The following is a 19,104-nucleotide window of genomic DNA, read 5'->3' on the forward strand; positions in this document are numbered from 1 at the left end:
CTTTAATTTTTACTTTAGTCACAGCCACTACGGCTCCAGACAGTAAGTGAATACATATTACGTAATCAGGTTCCAAAAATTAAGCATGTGTAATTAGATTATATTATCTTTAAAATGCTCCTCATCATATTACAGTTCTTTTTCAATGATTCCATGATTAAATATTCACACAACGGCAGTAAATGATTCATAATTTATTGATTATCCTAATGTTTTTTTTCTTTTCTTTTGAGTTATCCTTTCTAATAAGTCCTACTGTGTCTCATTCCATTTAACTTTGACTATACAGTATATTCACAATAGAACCATCATATAAATGTCACATGAATACATTTGTGATCTTGCTTCTAAATCGGGGGGCAAAGCACCGCTCAGTGAGTTAGACTATGTATGAGACAAATAATTAGGGTTATGCAAGTTTCCAAACACTGCTGCTATACAGCTTCTTCATCACATACAGTGACCCTAAGATCGGGACAAAATATCATCACTGTTTTCTTGTTTGGTCATGTAATACAGACAAATAGAATACAGACTTGACTTCAGTTTGAGAATCACATCTAAGAGTAAATGCGGTTGTCAAAGGTCCCAGAGCTTTGGTGTGAGAGTGCCAAAATAGAACCAAAGGCAATGCATTTGATCCAGGTTTCATTGTGGGTCTAGCACTGTTGTTTTTAAGAACTGCTGCTCTCTTCCTCAATTTGCACTCATTCTCTTTTAATTCACTGGATTTTATTTACAAGCGACTGGACAAATTGTCCTGTCAGCTTCTCTGTTGTATGGCGCTCCAGCTCCTCAGCTTTGTTTATATGCCCGTCAGCGCCTGTAAACCTGTCTCGCTCACTCCATTGCAATTCCTCATCAATAATTGATCACGTCTCAATTCTGGAAGGAACTAACAACATCCAGTTTGAAGCTGTGTAGAAGTCCCACGTTGTGTTTGATCCTCCGCTTTCATGTTGCATGTAGCTTTCAAGTACTGCTAGTGTTCGAGTTCCCATGCATGAAACATCACTCATCATCACGCACAATCATGCTCGACCAACCCTGCGTCCCAATCTGGACTGTATTTGGACGCAAGATTAGTGTGACCTAAATGACATTGGAAAAAAAATAAAATAAATAAACATAAAAGTTGTAGTGTGCAGCTCTGCATACTAATGTTGTGCTAATAATTTCCATGATTCCTTGCGCAAAGGTTTTGATGACTGACATTTTTTTATTTTCTAGATATAAATAAGTGTAAGGAATGTGAGACTGAAGCTGCTGCTAAATGAATGAACCTAATCTGGGCAAAATTACTAATTACCACAAAACAACCGCAGTCTTAATTAGTCAGTTTATACACTGTGTACTGAAACATTTCATTTCAACTAAATTATTTTTATGAATTTAAATGAACTAATTGTTCACAGTTATGTACACCCACATACCCAGATATTTATGTTAGCACAATCTGTAAAAGCATGTTATTAGCTGATTACAGTTTTTTACAGTTTCTTTTATGTTACAAATCATCTTGGTCTCCACAAAAAAATAATAAATACATATTTTTGTTTTTCCGAATTAATAATCACAAGAAATGTTTAATCAGCAGAAAATTTGTATATTATAATTATTTCTGAAGAATCATGTGACACTGAAAACTTGATTAATGATGTAAATTCATCACAAAACATTTTAAATTGCAATTTTAATTAATAATAAAAATGTAAACAATTGTATTAATTTAAATTGATAACAAATTGCAATATTTGATTAAATTGCAATACTATTTTATATTACCACTATTTTTCATGTAGAAATTAAGCCTTGGTGAGCATAAGATACTTTCGACAACATTAAAAAAACATTTTTAAAAAGTAGATCATTTATATTGTACTTGCACATTTATCGGCAAATAAGTAAATTAGGCAAAATTAGTAAATAAATGTAATCGCAAATTGCAAAACACAATTCTTTCACTCCTCAGTCATTTCAATTTAACAATTCAAAATCACACTTGCAAACAGAAAGGTATTTCCACCATACCATGTTATAAATATGTAATTTGGGATGCAACCAATAAATCTGACTGTTATGTAGTCAGTCCTCATACATTCATCACACAAGCACAGCTTTGAATACTTCAAGAAATAATCCGGCAAATGTAGAAAAAGCAATTTACTTTTTATTTGTAAATGGCATTTACAAATGGATATTTACATAACCTTTTATTTTACAAATTTCTCACAAAAATATAACTCTTTTGAAAAAAGTTTAAATATCTTTACATTTGATATGAATGCATTTACAAGGGTGATGGACCCATCTGAAGGAGCCAGTGTCTGAAAGCAATCCTAAATCTTTGACAGAGTTTGATATTTTGTGTAGTGAGAGCCAAACACAGCACTACGATGCCGCTCAACACTTAACCGCCGGAGGAACAGAAACATCTGTATAAATATACAAACTGTTGATGAAGAGACATTATGGGCAGCGGCACAAAGAACTCAAACATAGCACTGCTGCTATATCTGATTATATTTGGCAGGTATGTGCAAAACTGACTTTCTGTAGAACAATAAAACCTTTACTAGCTGTAGCTGACAAATAAATAAGCAAACAAACAAACAAACAAACAAAAAATGCAACCCATTTCCCCCCCAACACCAGTGAAATATCATACAAGGCACTATTATGAGTTATGAAACAGAACGTTTAGAAGCAGGAAATCTGCTAATAGCCTGTCAGATGTGATCCTAAACGGAGCAAATCGGAAACATTTGTGAATATTCAATTCAAATCTGAAGAAAATATGAAGTATAACCCAATGGATGAACTGTGTAATTTCTGTCACTTATTGGAAATAATAAAAAAAAATAGTTTCCCACTTTTATGGGCCGTTCACACAGGACACATTCTTGCGCTTCCAGCTGCACTATTTTTGTTTGTCTTTCTAAGACAATGCCAGCTTCTTTGGCTATTATCGTGGCCAAAACCATACACTGAAAAATGCAGTGCAGAAATTACTAGCAAATTTGACAAATAATTACAAAGGAACCACAAGCAACACACTGAATCAAATGTAAAATCTGAGTACAAAGTTCTTGTAAAATGTACTCCAGTGATCTACTGTATTTACAACTTTGTTTTTACAGTGTACTTGAGTTTTTGGATTTGAGATTTGGATTTCTGTGTTATTTTTAATTGTTGATCTATGCAAATGTTAAATGAATGCCTTTGGCTGTTACTTTGCTTCTTACAATGTTAAGATGCACTGAAGACATCCGTTTTGAAACAATGGACCAATCAGATGATATTTACAGGACATCTGAAAAAGTTGAGTGTTTATTGACCATTGCGAATGGCTGATGAAGCACCTATAAACATGTTTAGTTACACTATTTTAAACGCTAGAATGTGTTTCTGTCTGAACTGCCCCTCATGCCTTCCACCTCCATTGGATTCAGAAGTTGATATGTCAGGATGCTCGAGCTAAAAGAGTATTGTGAAAAGCACCACAGAGCCACAGTGTTTCACTCTTCAGGAAGTCAACCTACGGATGGCTTACTTACAGTTACAGAGAGAGCATTTCAACAATTAAAACAATTACAAACTTCCCCTTTAAAGGAACAGTTAACCCAAAAATGAAAATCTGCTGAAAACTGACTCATCCTCAAGCTATCCAAGATATAGATGAGTTTGTTTTTTCTTCTTGAAAACAGATTTAGAGAAATAAGAAATTTGTAAAAAATGCCATTACTTGCTCACCAATGGATCCTCTGCAGTGGATGGGTGCCGTCAGAATCAGAGTCCAAACAGCTGATTAAAACATCACAATAATCAATAAGAAATTCACATCACTCCATCAGTTAAGGTCTTGAAAAAAAGAAAAGCTGTGCGTTTGTAAGAAACAAATCCATCATTAAGACATTTTAACATAAAATGTCACTTCTGCGTTCTGAGTGCATTATCCCAATAATGAAAAAGTCCATCTCCTGTTGTTGTCTGGCATCAAAATCCACCCACATATTTAGAGATGTTTTGGGCTATTTTCACTTGTAAACAGTGCTTGGGACTACTGTACTTCTTCAATGAAGAGAGCAATTTTTTGCTTTCTCATTCATTTGATTATATACGTTACCTCTAGGTTCAATTCTTAGAAAGCATGGAGTGTCTTTTCAATCAAATTGATCTGCCTTTTAAGCACACTGACAAGAAAGGCTTAGAAACATTGCTTGCTTGTCTAAATGTCACAAGATCCTGGATGTCCTCAAATTTTCTATACCTTAATGCAAGCAAAACTGAAGCAATCGTGTTTGGGCCCTCTGTGGGGGGAAATGTTGGAAATCTGCACTCTTATATGGAAATTACTCTGGACTCTTCCTTTAAGTTTAATCAACACAAACACAGTAGTTAAGTCAGGCTTTTTTCATCTGAAACTCTGTCTGTCTGCCTTTTCTTTTCGCCAAAGTGTCACACATGCTTTCGTTTTATTTCCACTGAAATTTTGTAATTTATTATAATCTGGAATATCTCAGTCCTCTATTACAAGGCTTCAAAAGGTTCAAAACGCTGAAGACAGATTTTGACCAGGGGTCTGCAAACAACAACATATTACTCCTATTTTAATGGCTCTAAATTGTTTACGGGATATGTCATAGAGTTGATTTCAAAATATTGTTGTTTGTTTTTAAATCTCTAAATGGTCTCGCACCCTCGTACCTGTCTGAACTTTAAAATCTTCAGGCCCGAGCATTTAGCAATGCTTAATTATGTTTTATTTTTATTATGTCTTGTGGTGTTCTACTCTGTTAAGCACAGCAGTCAACTCCTGTGATGTTTATTTGTGCTACTGTATATAAATAAATGAAATGAATGAATATAGAGGACTCTCATTTTAGAGGGAAGCAGGTGAAATTTTTTTTTGATGGATTTGTTTCTGACAAACACGTAGCTTTTCCCTTCATGAGATGGCAACTGATGGACTGGAGTGGTGTGGATTATTGTGATGTTTTTATCAGCTGTTTGGACTCTAATTCTGACGCACCCATTCACTGCAGAAGATCCATTGGTGAGCAAGTGATGTAACACATTTCCTGTACTGTACTGATGAATCAACAAACTAGAGAGTAAGTACATTTTCAGCAATTTTTCATTTTTGGGTGTACTATTCCTTTAAAACAGCCAACCGAAAACCATTTGTAATAGCAATCATTCCTTATTAAAAAACTTGAGAGTTGATATTCCATGAGGGAGTTTACACTTGATTGGTGAGCATCATCCGATAGGAGCGCCTGTGTTCAGTAAGCGTCTTGGATCTGTAGGAGGCTCGTAGGTTCAAGCGCACTGTGATGACGAGACGATGTGCACAGTCTGAAGGGCCGTTCACACATACAGCCTTTTCACCACACGCTGAGATGCACTGTCAGTAAAAATAAGCTCGTTTGACAAAGAATCAGTTTTCTTGCCGGCACAAATGAGCATTCTGCAGAGGAAAGTGTCTGAATAGCACTTAAGCGTCATATCATGAAGCAAATGAACGATTATCGATGCATGAATGGACTTTAAATGCTCATGATTTCTGACAAGGTTCTCCATGCATCATGTTGTTTTTCTGAGCAGAGAAATTATACAGAACATTGACTTCATCATTTTGTCTACAGTTTCTGACAAGAGACTGATCACGTTATCACATCAAATGTCTTCACTCCTTCTGGTAGTCACAGTATCATGTTGACTTGCATAAAGTTCAACGTTTCTCAACTTTTCAACGCAGCAAATCGCTGTATGTGTGAACGCCCTTGGAATGGCTTAAAATAATTTGCGCCATATGAAACTCACATTGGAAAAGGACACCTAACTTTTTGTTTTGTTTTCTTTTAAATACAAAATCAACACTCTCAGAGTGAGATGTAGATACTTTATAATACTCCACTCGAACGGTGAAGAATATGATGTTTTCCTGCAAATCCGCGCACAGCTTTGAGCTGCCGTGTGAGTAGCGCACCCCAACTGTGCTTGAAAGTTGCTTCGAAGAGACTAAAACAAGTAATATACCAACACAAAAGTGACAGTTCTGACAGCATCAAACCCTCAAACCATTGTGCAAACCGTATTGAGATTGGGATCGAAGCGGACGACCTTTCCCTCGATGGATTTGGAATTGGTGTTGTACATGGGATTCTCGAAGGTTGCCTGACCGTTGTTGTTTTCATGCACAGAGCAGCCGCTGTACTCCGCTTTATCAGACTTCCTGCCATCAAATGAGAAGGAAAAGACCATCAGGAATCTAATTTTCTAATCTTTTTTCATCAGTAATTTCATTGCTGGAATTACTTGGAATTGCACTCACCTCTGTTTATAGAGATAAAAGCCAAAGCCTGCAAAAATCAGGGCGAAGAAAGGCACAAGAATGGCAACGGCCACAGAGCTGCTGTTGGTTCTGGGTGGAACCTCGGGGCTCCTGGTGGGCTCTATTATGTTCAGGCCTGAAATGATGCATGATGGGAAAAAGATAATAATTTTTAACAGAGCCACATGAATCTGGGCTGAATCATTCGACTCATTCGACACTTATGTCAAGTGTCAAAGTTACAAAAGATATCGGATTCATCTAAAGATACATGCAAGTGTGATTCATTTGTTACTACATAAATGAGTTATGCAAGATATTATGAAACAGTTATGAAAGATCGACTATAATGAAATGATATTGTGATTATGAGTGGATGATAACTGTTGTTAGGTATCTATAAGAAGATTATGCAATTCTTATTCGAAATATAATATGACGTCATATGATGTCCAGGGTCATATAAACATATATACATATACATACATATATATATATATATATATATATATATATATATTAGGGGTGTAACGATACGCGTATTCGTATTGAACCGTTCGGTACGACGCTTTCGGTTCGGTACGCGGTACGCATTATGTATACCGAACGGTTCGTTGGAGTATTTAATTATATTTGAAAAAAAAAAAAAAAAAGAGAGAGAGAGAAATATGATGATATGCGTTCAACAAGGTAGCCCAATAACCCAAACAACGTAACAGGCAACGCCCCTGACACTCCCGAAGAAGAAAAAAACACCATCTTATATGTTTATGTTAGGCTACTCAGCAGGTGCTCGCTCACTCAGTACGCGCTGAAGGCTCGTTGCAAAATAGCCAATGCGTTTAACAGACTAGAAATGAGAAGATCCCCCAATAACCAACAGGTCTGGTGTTTGGGTGCACTTTGGATTCCCTTTAAGCTATAATGGTGATGGCAAGAGAGTGGTTGCCTTTCCAAAGCGCTCGGGCAGAAGCGCTCATGAGGCGTCTGTCTTTGCTAAGCAACAATGACGTGCTCTCTCCATGAGACGCGGAAATTTCAGCGAAGGATAAATGGATTTGCAGCTCTAAAAATCGCTTGCAGTAGCTCTGCTACTAAATTTATTTCAAAATTGCAATCCATATACAACTATGATCAGCTGATCCTTCATCTTGGCTGAGCTCTCAACGTTGTTACGGGAAAGGATGAAGCTGATTGGTTGGTTCTTGTCACATGACCCGCGGTGCCCTTGCGGCATTCTGAAAAGTTGAGATGTTTTTACATTTTGCTGTATCTAAAACGTATCGAACCGAACCGAACCGAACCGTGACATCAGTGTATCGTATCGAACCGAACCGTGAATTTTGTGAACCGTTACACCCCTAATATATATATATATATATATATATATATATATATATATATATATATATATATATATAAATGTTTATATGACCCTGGACCACAAAACCCATCTTAAGTCGCTGGGGGATATTTGTAGCAATAGCCAAAAAAAAAAAAAAAACACCGAATGGGTCAAAATGATCCATTTTTCTTTTATGCCAAAAAAATCAATAGTACGGTATATTGCGTAAAGATTATGTTCCATGAAGATATTTTGTAAATTTCCTACCATAAACATATCAAAACTTAATTACAAATTTTTGATTAGTAATATGCATTGATAAGAACTTTATTTGGACAACTTTAAAGGCGATTGTCCTTGTATTTAGATTTTTTTGCATTCATTTTTTTCAGCCTGGTTCTCATAAGAGATTTGGTTTGGTCCTCACACTGCATATAGCGTGACCCATTAAATGCAATTATAAAAAATGAATTAATAATAGTTATAATATTATTACAATTTATTTAGTTTTTAAAAAAATAATAATAATAGTAAATAAACTAAACAATAGTGTGTGATATTATTATTAAAAAATAAAAAGCAGCCCTAGCATTAAATACAAATGCATTTATTTTATAGTAAATAAATTTACAAATGAAATGCTAATATTTACTACTACTTTGTTTGCCTCTTTAAGAAGAATGGCTTTATCTATTCCCCAATTTTAAGTTGCTTTGGAAAAAAATGTCTAAAAATAAATAAACAAGCATTTTCATTAAATTCAAACTTAAAATCAGCAGACTTTTATTTTGACGGGTGGTGCTTTCGGATTTAGCGCTGCTGATTAAAGAGCATCAGTGCATGAATGTCACAGTTTTGTATTGAAATGGTAGGCATAGCCTAGATTTATGCTTTCAGGTTGAAAATATAACTTATATAGTACAGTTTGTGATCTAAAATGGTAATTGTGCATTAACAGCTGTCAAACGCAAATGCGCTGTCAGAACATATTTATATAACACATTTTTTATTTTGGTCGCGCATACGGACCTGCGGACCACTTATGTGCACCCCTGTGTATGTATATATATATATATATATATATATATATATATATATATATATATATAAATAAACAAATATAATTTGGCATAGCTTAAAAGTGGCATACCTTGTCTCTGCAGTCCAAACGGGCCGTAGTCTCTACCTTGTATAAAGCCTTGAAACAAGTATGTGTTTCCTTCATGGTCAGCAGAGACCTCGAGGAGAACAACAACACAGAGATGAACATCATGTTTTCTTAAATTCTGAATAGAGAGAATATTATGTGCAATATTACAGGGTGCTCTCTGCATACTTGCTTTCTTTGCAAAGTTTAAAAATACCCAGAGATGCCTTTTGAGAAACGGGTCACTATTGCACCTGATAATAAATCTATGCTCTTTTACTAACTGAAGAACTAAAGTTTCCAAACAGTGCAACCATTAACTTGCACTATTTGAACAAACATGCAGCTTGTAGTAAGTTGGAAACTCTGGTCCACTTACAAAGCCGTCCATGATCAGGGTGTCCTCAGTGATCTTGCTGTATGTGCTCTTCACCAGAGCTCTCATGTGATCCAGCCGCAGCGTCAGACGAGCATCTCGACTCTTGTAAACACCTGCGTTCAGACAACATTAAACACTTGCATGCAGTGGACACTTCATTGAGTACACCTGCTCATTAATGCAAATGTATTGGGATTAGTATTTACATTGACATACAATTCAACTGATACGTGGTCACAGGTGTGTAAATATCGCATACTTTAAAAAAGCTTTGAATGTGGCTCATCCAATTAGAAATCTGAAGAATCTGCTTTATAGTATTAGTTTCACAGTTTTGTCTTTTGCTTTCAGCTCAAGCATTTCATACATTTAAGCTGTTTTTGGAATAATGTCAGACTTAACTTTTTGTTATGAATAATCAGATATTTTGGTGTGTGTCCAAGCTCCGAAAAATAAAAATATATATATATATATATATATATATATATATATATATATATATATATATATATATATTTTTTTTTTTAAGAAATCAATAATGTTATTAAGCAAGGACGCATAACATTGTTTGAAATTGTCAGTAAAGACATTGCTAATGTGACAAAATATTTATATTATTTCAAAAACATTGTCCTTTTGAACTTTTGATTCATCAAAGAATCCTAAAAATGTATCTCAGTTCACAAAAATATCCTTTTCACCATTAATAATAATAATATTAAATGTTTCTAAAGCAGTGATTCATCATAACACAATGATTCCTGAAGGATCAAGTGACACTGACGACTGGAGTGATGATGACGAAGATTCCGTTTTTGCATGGAAATAATTATATTTCAATATATATTCAAATACAACACAACTATTTTAAATTGCTAAATCAATTGCATAATTTTTTTCTGTTTTTATTGTATTTTAAGAGTTCAAAAACCTTAAAAAGTCTCTCTAATCCCAAACTTTGGAACATTTGTCAGTTTGATGACGGCATACTTTGAAGAGTTTGCGTCTTTTTTTAATGCATATTTACTTTTCCATACTTGTGAATATAGTGGCTGTTGCGGTCTTTAAGAAAAGCAAGCACTAAAGGCGCAATATCTTGTACAAACAGTAAGTGACATTATTCCCACAAGTTGTGACATGAGCTGTTCTGCCTAACAGGAGAGATTCGACAGAGCAGCAAGTGTTTATGACATGAGCTGTACTGTGCGGCACTGCCATTATGGCTTCTTACCTGACAACAGCAGTTCTGAGTGCCTGTTAGTTAAAGTCACATTGACTTTCCCCGTAGTCGTGTTAAAGCTAGTGATTGTCAAAGTCATCGGCTGTTTCACTCCTTTATACTCAAACGAACCTTTCCACACATATGTGGGCGCGAACACATCGTCAGGAACTGCAATGACAAGATTGAATGTGTCAGTAGAGGTAAAGAAGCCATTTACACTGCGTTCGACGCAATTAACACCTCAAACTCTTTTCCCAGGATCTGACTGTGAATGACCTCAGAGTAGAAATGATAGAGAGCTCGTTCTCTGCTTTAAAATGGACATCAACAATGTTAATAGAGCGACATGCTGAACTACCGACTCGAAAACTGTGATCCATGTAAAAAAAAGTCTTTCTATATCATCTAAGTTGCTATATTCCTTGACAACTGTGCAGCTTACAGTTAAATAATGAGCCATAATACATAAGAATCATTCAGATTATGGAATCTGAAAAATGGAATGAAGTGATTTATAAAGATTTAATTCACTACTGTTTTGCTTACATACATCTACACACCTTACACTTTTTAAGAAAAAAAAAAAAGTTTTATTGTTATTCTTAATTAAAAATCACAACAATAAAACAGAAACGAATAAGACGAGGCATGGCACACACCACATGGCTATTATATAGCAATTCATAAATTACAGAACATTTAGCAGACACTGAGGAATCAAATAAAAAAAGAGAGAGAGCCTCCATAGCGTATCGTGAGGTAAAGAGCAAATAAAACAAGCTTTTCAAAATAAAAACAAAAAGAAAAGTAAAGTAAAACTATATAACTTCCTGTCGGTAGCATGTTTGTTGCTTGCATGTTTTTTCCCACAAGAATACCAACATGCTCACCTTCTCTGGTTTAAGAAGCAGTCTTTTACTTTACTTTAGCTTGAAAACCATCCATCGTTTCCTCAATATTTGTGTACTTTTTGCTGTGTGCACCTTTGCGCTCGTGCTGACGGGGCGAGTATAAACCAGGCTCTACACTTGAAGTGCTGCGCAGTTTAAACGAGTAGTGCGGATTCATGAAGCTTTCAGTATCGTTTACAGATTGATGTTTCTCATATGCAACAGAAATGTCAGGTCTTATGAGTTAAAGCGCGTGGCAGTCATGCTAGTGTGACAGCACACAAAATTAAGTTACACAGGCAGAAAAAGTGGTCGCAAAATGAGTCCATTTGATGGCAGTCTGGAGCCCTGTATGTAGGGTTAGTGTCAGTTGTTAAATATAAAAAAATATTTTTTTGATATCTTTACCATGAAATTTAAAATCATCTGATAAACATTTATTTATGATCCCATTTGGTTTATTATTGCAGTGTTATAAAAGCAGTAAGCAACCGGTGATGCATGAAATAAATTTCTTGAAGAATGCTGTTAACCAAACAGTTGACTTTCATAGTATTTTTTTCTTAATATTTAAGTCAATGGCTACCGTCAACTGTTTGGTTACCAGCATGCTTCAAAATATCTTCTTTTGTGTTCAACAGCTGAAAGAAACTCAAACAGGTTTAAAACAACCAAAGACATAATTTTTTTATGAACTGTCCCTTTAAGAAATACCTTTAAACACGATAATGAAATAGACAAGTGCAAGCACTGATTATTATTTGTCTTAGATTATACATGTGATGCAGAGTACAGAAAGACTCACCGTTGACTTTGGGACTCAATGTTCCTTGAACAGGTGTTATGACTTTTTCAGTTGTTTTCGAGCCAGCTGAAAGAAAAATGCATTTCACTGCATCAACGAGTCACTGCATTTCAAATGGGTTTAAGAAAATGCATTTCACACATGACTTCCCACATCAAGCAAAGGAAACGCCATCAGTCGGCTTCTGCCTCGACAAGACAAAAGAAACGGCAGAAAAGTTGCAGGTCACAGAGTTGAGGTGTAAAACACACCTGAGCTCTGTACTGATGGGGTGTTGGACTGCGTACCTCTGCAGACGGGCACCTTCCCGCTCCAGGATCCATCTGGCCGGCACGCGCGGTGCTCCGAGCCCCCGGTGAGAAGGAAACCAGGCTGGCAGGAATAGAGCAGTGTGTAGCCAAAGGAGGGCAGGTCCATGCCCATCACGTTGGCATGCGAAGGGGTCTTTGGTTGCTTACAGGAGTGGGCTGCATTAGGAGATATGTCAAGCAGTAAGCTCGAAGGCTCTGATGGATGGGGACATCTCATAACAAAACATCCATTACATTTTCATACCAAAAAGGAAAAAATAAAACCCCTTAAGTAACATAATAATGTTTTTTTTTTAAATATTTTATTTAAACCGATTATTAAATATATTATTAAACACAACAATATAATTCAATTAATAAAATATAATGTAATATAAGAAATGCATTCCAATAATTATATCATTAGAATTTATTAGAATAAGAATGGGGGGGGAGTTAGATGATTTACAGTATACATTTTTTGTGGAATTTTCTGGAAAAAATAACTATAACATAACTATAACATAACATAACAAAAATACCCTTGACTTTATTTATAAGAAAATAAATAAATAAATGAGAACTATGCATAAGAAATATATAAAAAATTAAAAATAATTATAAGAATCATTACATCACTTATGTATCCACATTTAGTGCAATAATAGAATACACTAAGTAAAATAATATAATACAATATGCATTGCAATATTTAGAATGATAATTGATAATAAGAATCACTACATCCATAATATAATATAATATAATATAATATAATATAATATAATATAATATAATATAATATAATATAATACAATATAATATAATATAATATAATATAATTACAAGATTAATTACATCCATATATTTCCATATTTAGTGTAATAATATAATATATACGTTGCAATATTTAGAATGATAATTAATAATAAGAATCAAAACATCAGTATATACCCATATTTACTGATATAATATAATATAATATAATATAATATAATATAATATAATATAATATAATATAATATAATATAATATAATATAATATAATATAATAAAAATGTATTAAGTAAAATAAACATTTCTAATTTCTCAAATTTCTTTTGATATTTGTGAAAAATAGGACAGAAGGTTTTGTGAGATTTACCCAGTAACACTTACTGGAGCCACTCTCATCATAAATGCACCACAGCTTGTCCATTCACGTGATGTACCGATGTCTGGTAAAGCAGTATTTTTCATTTTCACATGAAATGACATGAATATGGAACAACGAAACTCCTGGAGGGTGAAATCAAAGTTGTATCGTGACATGCAGAATGGATGACTTGCCAAGAAAACAAGAAAACAAAATAACAGACATCTGGAAAAGATGAAGTACGATGCGCATACACTCACAAATCCTACCAAACAACAGTGTAAGTAGGCGTCTGTTGTGGAGGTAAGGGAGAGGGACTCACGGATGCATTCTGGTTGAGTGCCACTCCAGGTCAAATCTTGCAGACACGTCCGTGTGGTGGAGCCCAGTAACAAGTGGCCCGTCTGACAGTGGAACTTCACTGTGCTGCCCACCTGAGGCACAGAGATAAGCCTGTCAGAGCGCCCGCACACACACACACACACACACACACACACCTCGACATCTCTCCTCTCACACTCACAAACACTGCTGGTCAAAATACAACATTCAGGATTTAAGAATCGTCTCCTGTTCAACTGATTCAGTATAAGATTGATGACAATATGAGTTTGAGCTGAACTACAGCAAAGGTAAAGACCAGAAGAAAAGGAGGACATAGGATAATAATTCTAGATATAATGGCTAAGGAATTATCGCCACTTTTTATTAAAATCAGCTATAAAAAAAAAAAGTCACCACCATTCAAATGTTTGGAGTCAATAAGATTTATTTAAACAAAGACTCTTATCCTGACCAAGGCTGCATTTATTTGATCAAAAATACAATAAAAACAGTGCCATTGTGAAATATCATTACCATTTTAAAATAACTGTTTTAAATGTGAAAATATTAAAAAATGTAAGTTATTCCTATTATGCAAATCTGAATTGTCAGCATCATTAATCCAGTCTTCAGTGTCACATGATCCTTCAGAAATCATTCTATTATTTTTGTGAAAATATGATATTTAGAAATGTCATAAATACAGCATTTACCTGCAAAAAAAAAAAAAAACAACAACTACTGACCACATAATATAATATAATATAATATAATATAATATAATAGAATAGAATAGAATAGAATAGAATAATACCCTTTTTAAAAATTAAATAACAGATCAAAAGACCTTCTCTCATTTCAGTTCTGAATGTCGCACACTCTTCTCATAATCATTCTACCTGAGGACCTGTACATCCTTTAGCTTTACTTCATTCAGTTTTGAATGCGTTGTAAGGAAAACCAGGCTTCATGTGAAGGAAGTCCTCTATAAACTCTGAGCATTAGAGCAGAACATGCAAATGTTGAGGAGGGGAAGCAGAGTCTGTGAGTCCTGCTGAGATGAAAGGTTCACAACACTGGAACATTAGATTTCATTACACCACACACTTCTGAAGGAATCGGTGACAACAGCAGCCCGACTGACACAAACAAGACGCGGAGAGCCCCGTGTTCACAGAGAGCCAGCCGAGAGGACCAGCTTTTATTTTGTCCTTCAAAGAGCTCATTCCTCGAGGCGTGAGTGATGCTTTCACATTAGACCCATCGACTATAGATGCTGGTGGTAACGGTCGTCTTTTTGAGATTAGTGCCATTGGCAGAACATGATTGATGGGTTGAAAATCTTTTCAATAGTCTTGGCAATGGAAAATGCATATCTGTTGTTGTCATTCATACTTAATATTGAGTACAATTACCATCCAATTGATTTAATCATTTCATTTTATTTGTTAAAATTAAGATCAGAAACCTACTCTATGCATATTTACCATTAATATGATAGAGATAAATATTGTGACAGTTTAAATAACTTTCAAAAACTTGTTAATATAATATTAACTGTTTTTATCTCCATGGGAAAATGCCCAGACTTAATTAAATAATAATAATACTATAAATAATAATAATAAATAATAATAATTACTAATTGGCAACAGAAACTTTGTACTATGCTTTGAGGTAGTTAAAAAATAAAATAAATAAATAAATAAATAAATAAATAAATAAAGCAAAATGTAAAAAAAAAATCTGCCACTTTTAAGAATGTTTTATAGTTGCAATAAAATATAGCAAAATAAAATATAATTATTGCCACAGTAAATTTGTAACGTTAAGTTCACAATGTTTTATGGTTGTACATTTTTTTATTATATATACATATTTTTTTTCAAACAAAGACAATAGCAACCAATACTGATAAATGTTCTGGAGTTAAAATTTAATAATAAAAAGTAATATAAAATAAAATAATAAAATAACATTTTTATTGTGCCAACAATAAGAATGTTTTGTAATAAAATAAAATAAAATAAAATAAAAGCAACACCTGTACCAGCACTGATAATTTTTTGTAGAAAGAATAAAATAAAATATGATATAAAATAAAATAAAGTTAAAACTAAATTACACACACACAATTATAAAGTATGTTTTACACAAACTGACTGTATCACACGTCAATCAATGCTGTCTCTGCTGAAAAACCCAATTCATTTGACCACTTTTACTTCCAATATGACATTATATCAGGCAAAGTTGTCATATTAAAGCGCCCAATACATTTTTCATTTCTCTTGCCCCTCTGAGGAAGAAATGGTGGAGTCTGAAGAGCCATTTAAGCATGGACAGAGGCGTTTGGGCAGATATAGTGATTGTTTGAAGAGTAAACTCTCCCCAGACAATAAGAGCTGAAGGCGAGAGACAGTCGCACATGCTGAAACTGCCACGGGCTCTTCAAACGGCATTTGACTGAATCAACTTGACAATAAATCAATTGTGCTTATAAAGACAGGGCAGTGCGGAAAGATGGCAATACCTCGCCAGACTCCCGATTTGACACGTACTCAAATGAAGGGTCTCTCTGAAACGTCTCTCTGAAGTGGCATTAACGCCTTTGGATCATACTGTCACTGGGCGAGCGGATCTCCTTTTGTCTCAGCAATGATGGAAAATATGATTTTCAATTCTTAATAAGCACATCAAAAGTCACATTGTGCCAACTGAAAAGGCCATTTTTGCACTTAAAGATAAAAGCGGCCTACAACTGACAGAAATGGGCCTTTTGAACTTATTCTCATCATAATGGCTTTGATACGAGAGTCCTAGATAGTCCGAGAGCATCGCTCGCAGCTCAACTCCTTCTTACCTTAAAGCCCAGACTGCTGTTCAGAGAGCCGTACTCCGGAGTGCCAGGATTTTCACACGTCGTCCGAGTCGGTTCTGTGGAAAAAGCAGAATGACACAGTCATTATCTGCTCCACTACTGTTATCTTCATAATTGAATTAGGAAAAGTAGATGTAGTGCTTGATGTAATGGCAGTGACCCGTAACAGCGGGTCATAATGTTCACATTTTCATCATAGATCAAAGCTGGAGTGGATATTATGGTCATTACAGGTTTAGCAGCGTTGGCTGATGAGGTTGAAAAGTTCTTTTGAGAACAGAGGATGGTGTACCTATGCAGCGCGGCTGCGTCCCGCTCCACGTGCCGTCTGCTTGACAGATGCGTGTCGAGGAGCCCACCAGCACATAGGGGGCGCTGCAGCTGTACGTGACCTCGGCTTTGAAGATGAAGCTCTGACCATCGCGTCTGACGTGCGGAGGGATGCCGGGGTCACCGCAGAACTTGGCTGTCAAGATAGTTCATATGAAAGTTGCCATTAGTAGCCTTTAAAAATATTATTTTTTTTTATACATACATCGACTCAGTGTTTATTTTGTGAGCTATTATCAAACTTAGTCTGAGTCTTATGTTAAAATGTCCTTGTTAGTAAGTTTTTACCATATTTAGTCAACCTTACTGTATCCTATTTCGTTTTAGTCAAATAAAAGTCTCAACACTTTAGTCAAGTTTTAGTTTAAGAAAATCGAAGGCATTTTAGTCTAGCTTTAGTCAATGAAAAATTTACATTTTAGCAATAAGATTATTATTAATTAACTGCACATCAGTATTAATTATGGTAGCCATTGAAGTCTCACTCAAATGTACATTTAAGTTTAGGCTCTTTATTATCTAAATTAATACCATGTCTTATGCAATCTCTCTGTCTTCATTACAAAAACAGCTGAAACAAACAAATGATATTTTAACAGTGAAATTCCTATTAATTCCACGAATTCGAAATTGCAATAGGCAATTTCTCGATTTAAACAACAGCAGTTGAGTAAGTGCATTCATTCAGCAATCACAATAGCAAACAATACAGTGATGATTTTATTTAGATCATTAAACTTGTTTGTCTGTGTTTCAGATTGGAGGCAGTGGCCTATTTCACCCTGGCAGAAAACTAAGTTCAAATAAATCTTCCAGTTGTTCCCTACCGGGGTTATATTTAACCTACACTAAAGCTATATAAAAAAAAAAAAAAAAAAAAAATATATATATATATATAAATAAATAAATACATTAAAATAAAATAAAATAAAATATAATAAAATATAAATATAAATAAATAAATAAATAAATAAATAAATAAATAAATAAATAAATAAATAAATAAATGAAAATGTTAACTAAATGAAAATGAGAAATGTTGCCTCAGCAATTAACTAAAATAAGTCAAAATATTTCTTGGCAACTAAGTAAGTTTAAGTTAAGCACTCACTGCAAATACTGTAGTTGTCTCTGCCGGTTTTATTTTTACCATAGACAAACTATTAAATATTTTTTGTAAAATAAAATAAAATACTAAATGAAAAAATGTGAAAACTGGCACTGACAACTAATTAAAACAAGTAAAAAAAACAAATCTAAATTGGACTGAAAAAACAAAAATGAAAGCTAATTCTAAAATATAAACTGATAGTTATAAATAATCAGGGACGTTGCTAGTGGCATGAAAGGTGGTGATGATTTTAGGGGCCCGCGGATGTGGAGGGGCCCAGATTCAAATGACTGGCAGAGGCCATCCAAAAAACGACTCTCAGGACAGTCGAAGAGCCACCTTATCATCCAGTTTAGTTTATCGTGTCAATTTAAACATTCAAAAGAGTTTAAAGCATTCAAGCACAAGAATCTAAAGAACGTAATCTAGTGTTCAGTGTGCACACAGAGAGCAGCCTCTCACAGACCACGCACAAAGACTTGTAATGATATTTTACATTTGATTATTTGGTTTCTGTTCTTGGACACCAACAAACTTAAAAATAAAAAAATAAAAACTTTAACATTTATATGTTTATACACAATTTCAAACAGAGCCTACGGGTCCAACCTGCCCCGGGGCCCCCACAAACCCCAGCTATGACCCTGAAAATAAAACTAAAATAACACTCATCTACACATTAAACTAAGATAAAGAGGGCATCTCACCTTCAAGAAATGAGACGGGATCAATATTGATTTAGTTTTAACTTTAATAAGCCATTTTAGGTTTAATGCATCTAACAAACATTTGATAACCAGGATTCTGTTTCTGATTATTTCTTCTATTGCTTCTGAAACCTACAGTTACACGGCCGATCCCAGCTCAACCGCTTTCAAGGAAAATCTGGTCTGATAGCCTTGTTTTCT

At 34.6% G+C, this 19,104-nt stretch overlaps 1 protein-coding gene across 1 annotated transcript in view; it reads right to left on the minus strand.

Moving 5' to 3' along the window:
* Positions 1-2,166: 2,166 nt before the first annotated feature.
* The window catches only part of LOC127975250 (CUB and sushi domain-containing protein 3), a 244,953-nt gene continuing 228,015 nt past the window's right edge, over positions 2,167-19,104 (minus strand). Inside the window, exons 61-70 of the mRNA XM_052579149.1 lie at positions 17,048-17,221; positions 16,738-16,811; positions 13,873-13,984; positions 12,413-12,592; positions 12,126-12,191; positions 10,440-10,598; positions 9,209-9,321; positions 8,833-8,920; positions 6,338-6,473; positions 2,167-6,238 (exon numbers count right to left, since the gene is read on the minus strand). Coding sequence (XP_052435109.1) covers positions 6,079-6,238; positions 6,338-6,473; positions 8,833-8,920; positions 9,209-9,321; positions 10,440-10,598; positions 12,126-12,191; positions 12,413-12,592; positions 13,873-13,984; positions 16,738-16,811; positions 17,048-17,221 — 1,262 coding nt within the window. The 3' untranslated portion in view covers positions 2,167-6,078. The remainder of the gene's footprint in view (positions 6,239-6,337; positions 6,474-8,832; positions 8,921-9,208; positions 9,322-10,439; positions 10,599-12,125; positions 12,192-12,412; positions 12,593-13,872; positions 13,985-16,737; positions 16,812-17,047; positions 17,222-19,104) is intronic.

The sequence above is a fragment of the Carassius gibelio genome, chromosome B16 (genome assembly GCF_023724105.1).
Source record: "Carassius gibelio isolate Cgi1373 ecotype wild population from Czech Republic chromosome B16, carGib1.2-hapl.c, whole genome shotgun sequence".
Lineage (NCBI taxonomy): Eukaryota > Metazoa > Chordata > Actinopteri > Cypriniformes > Cyprinidae > Carassius > Carassius gibelio.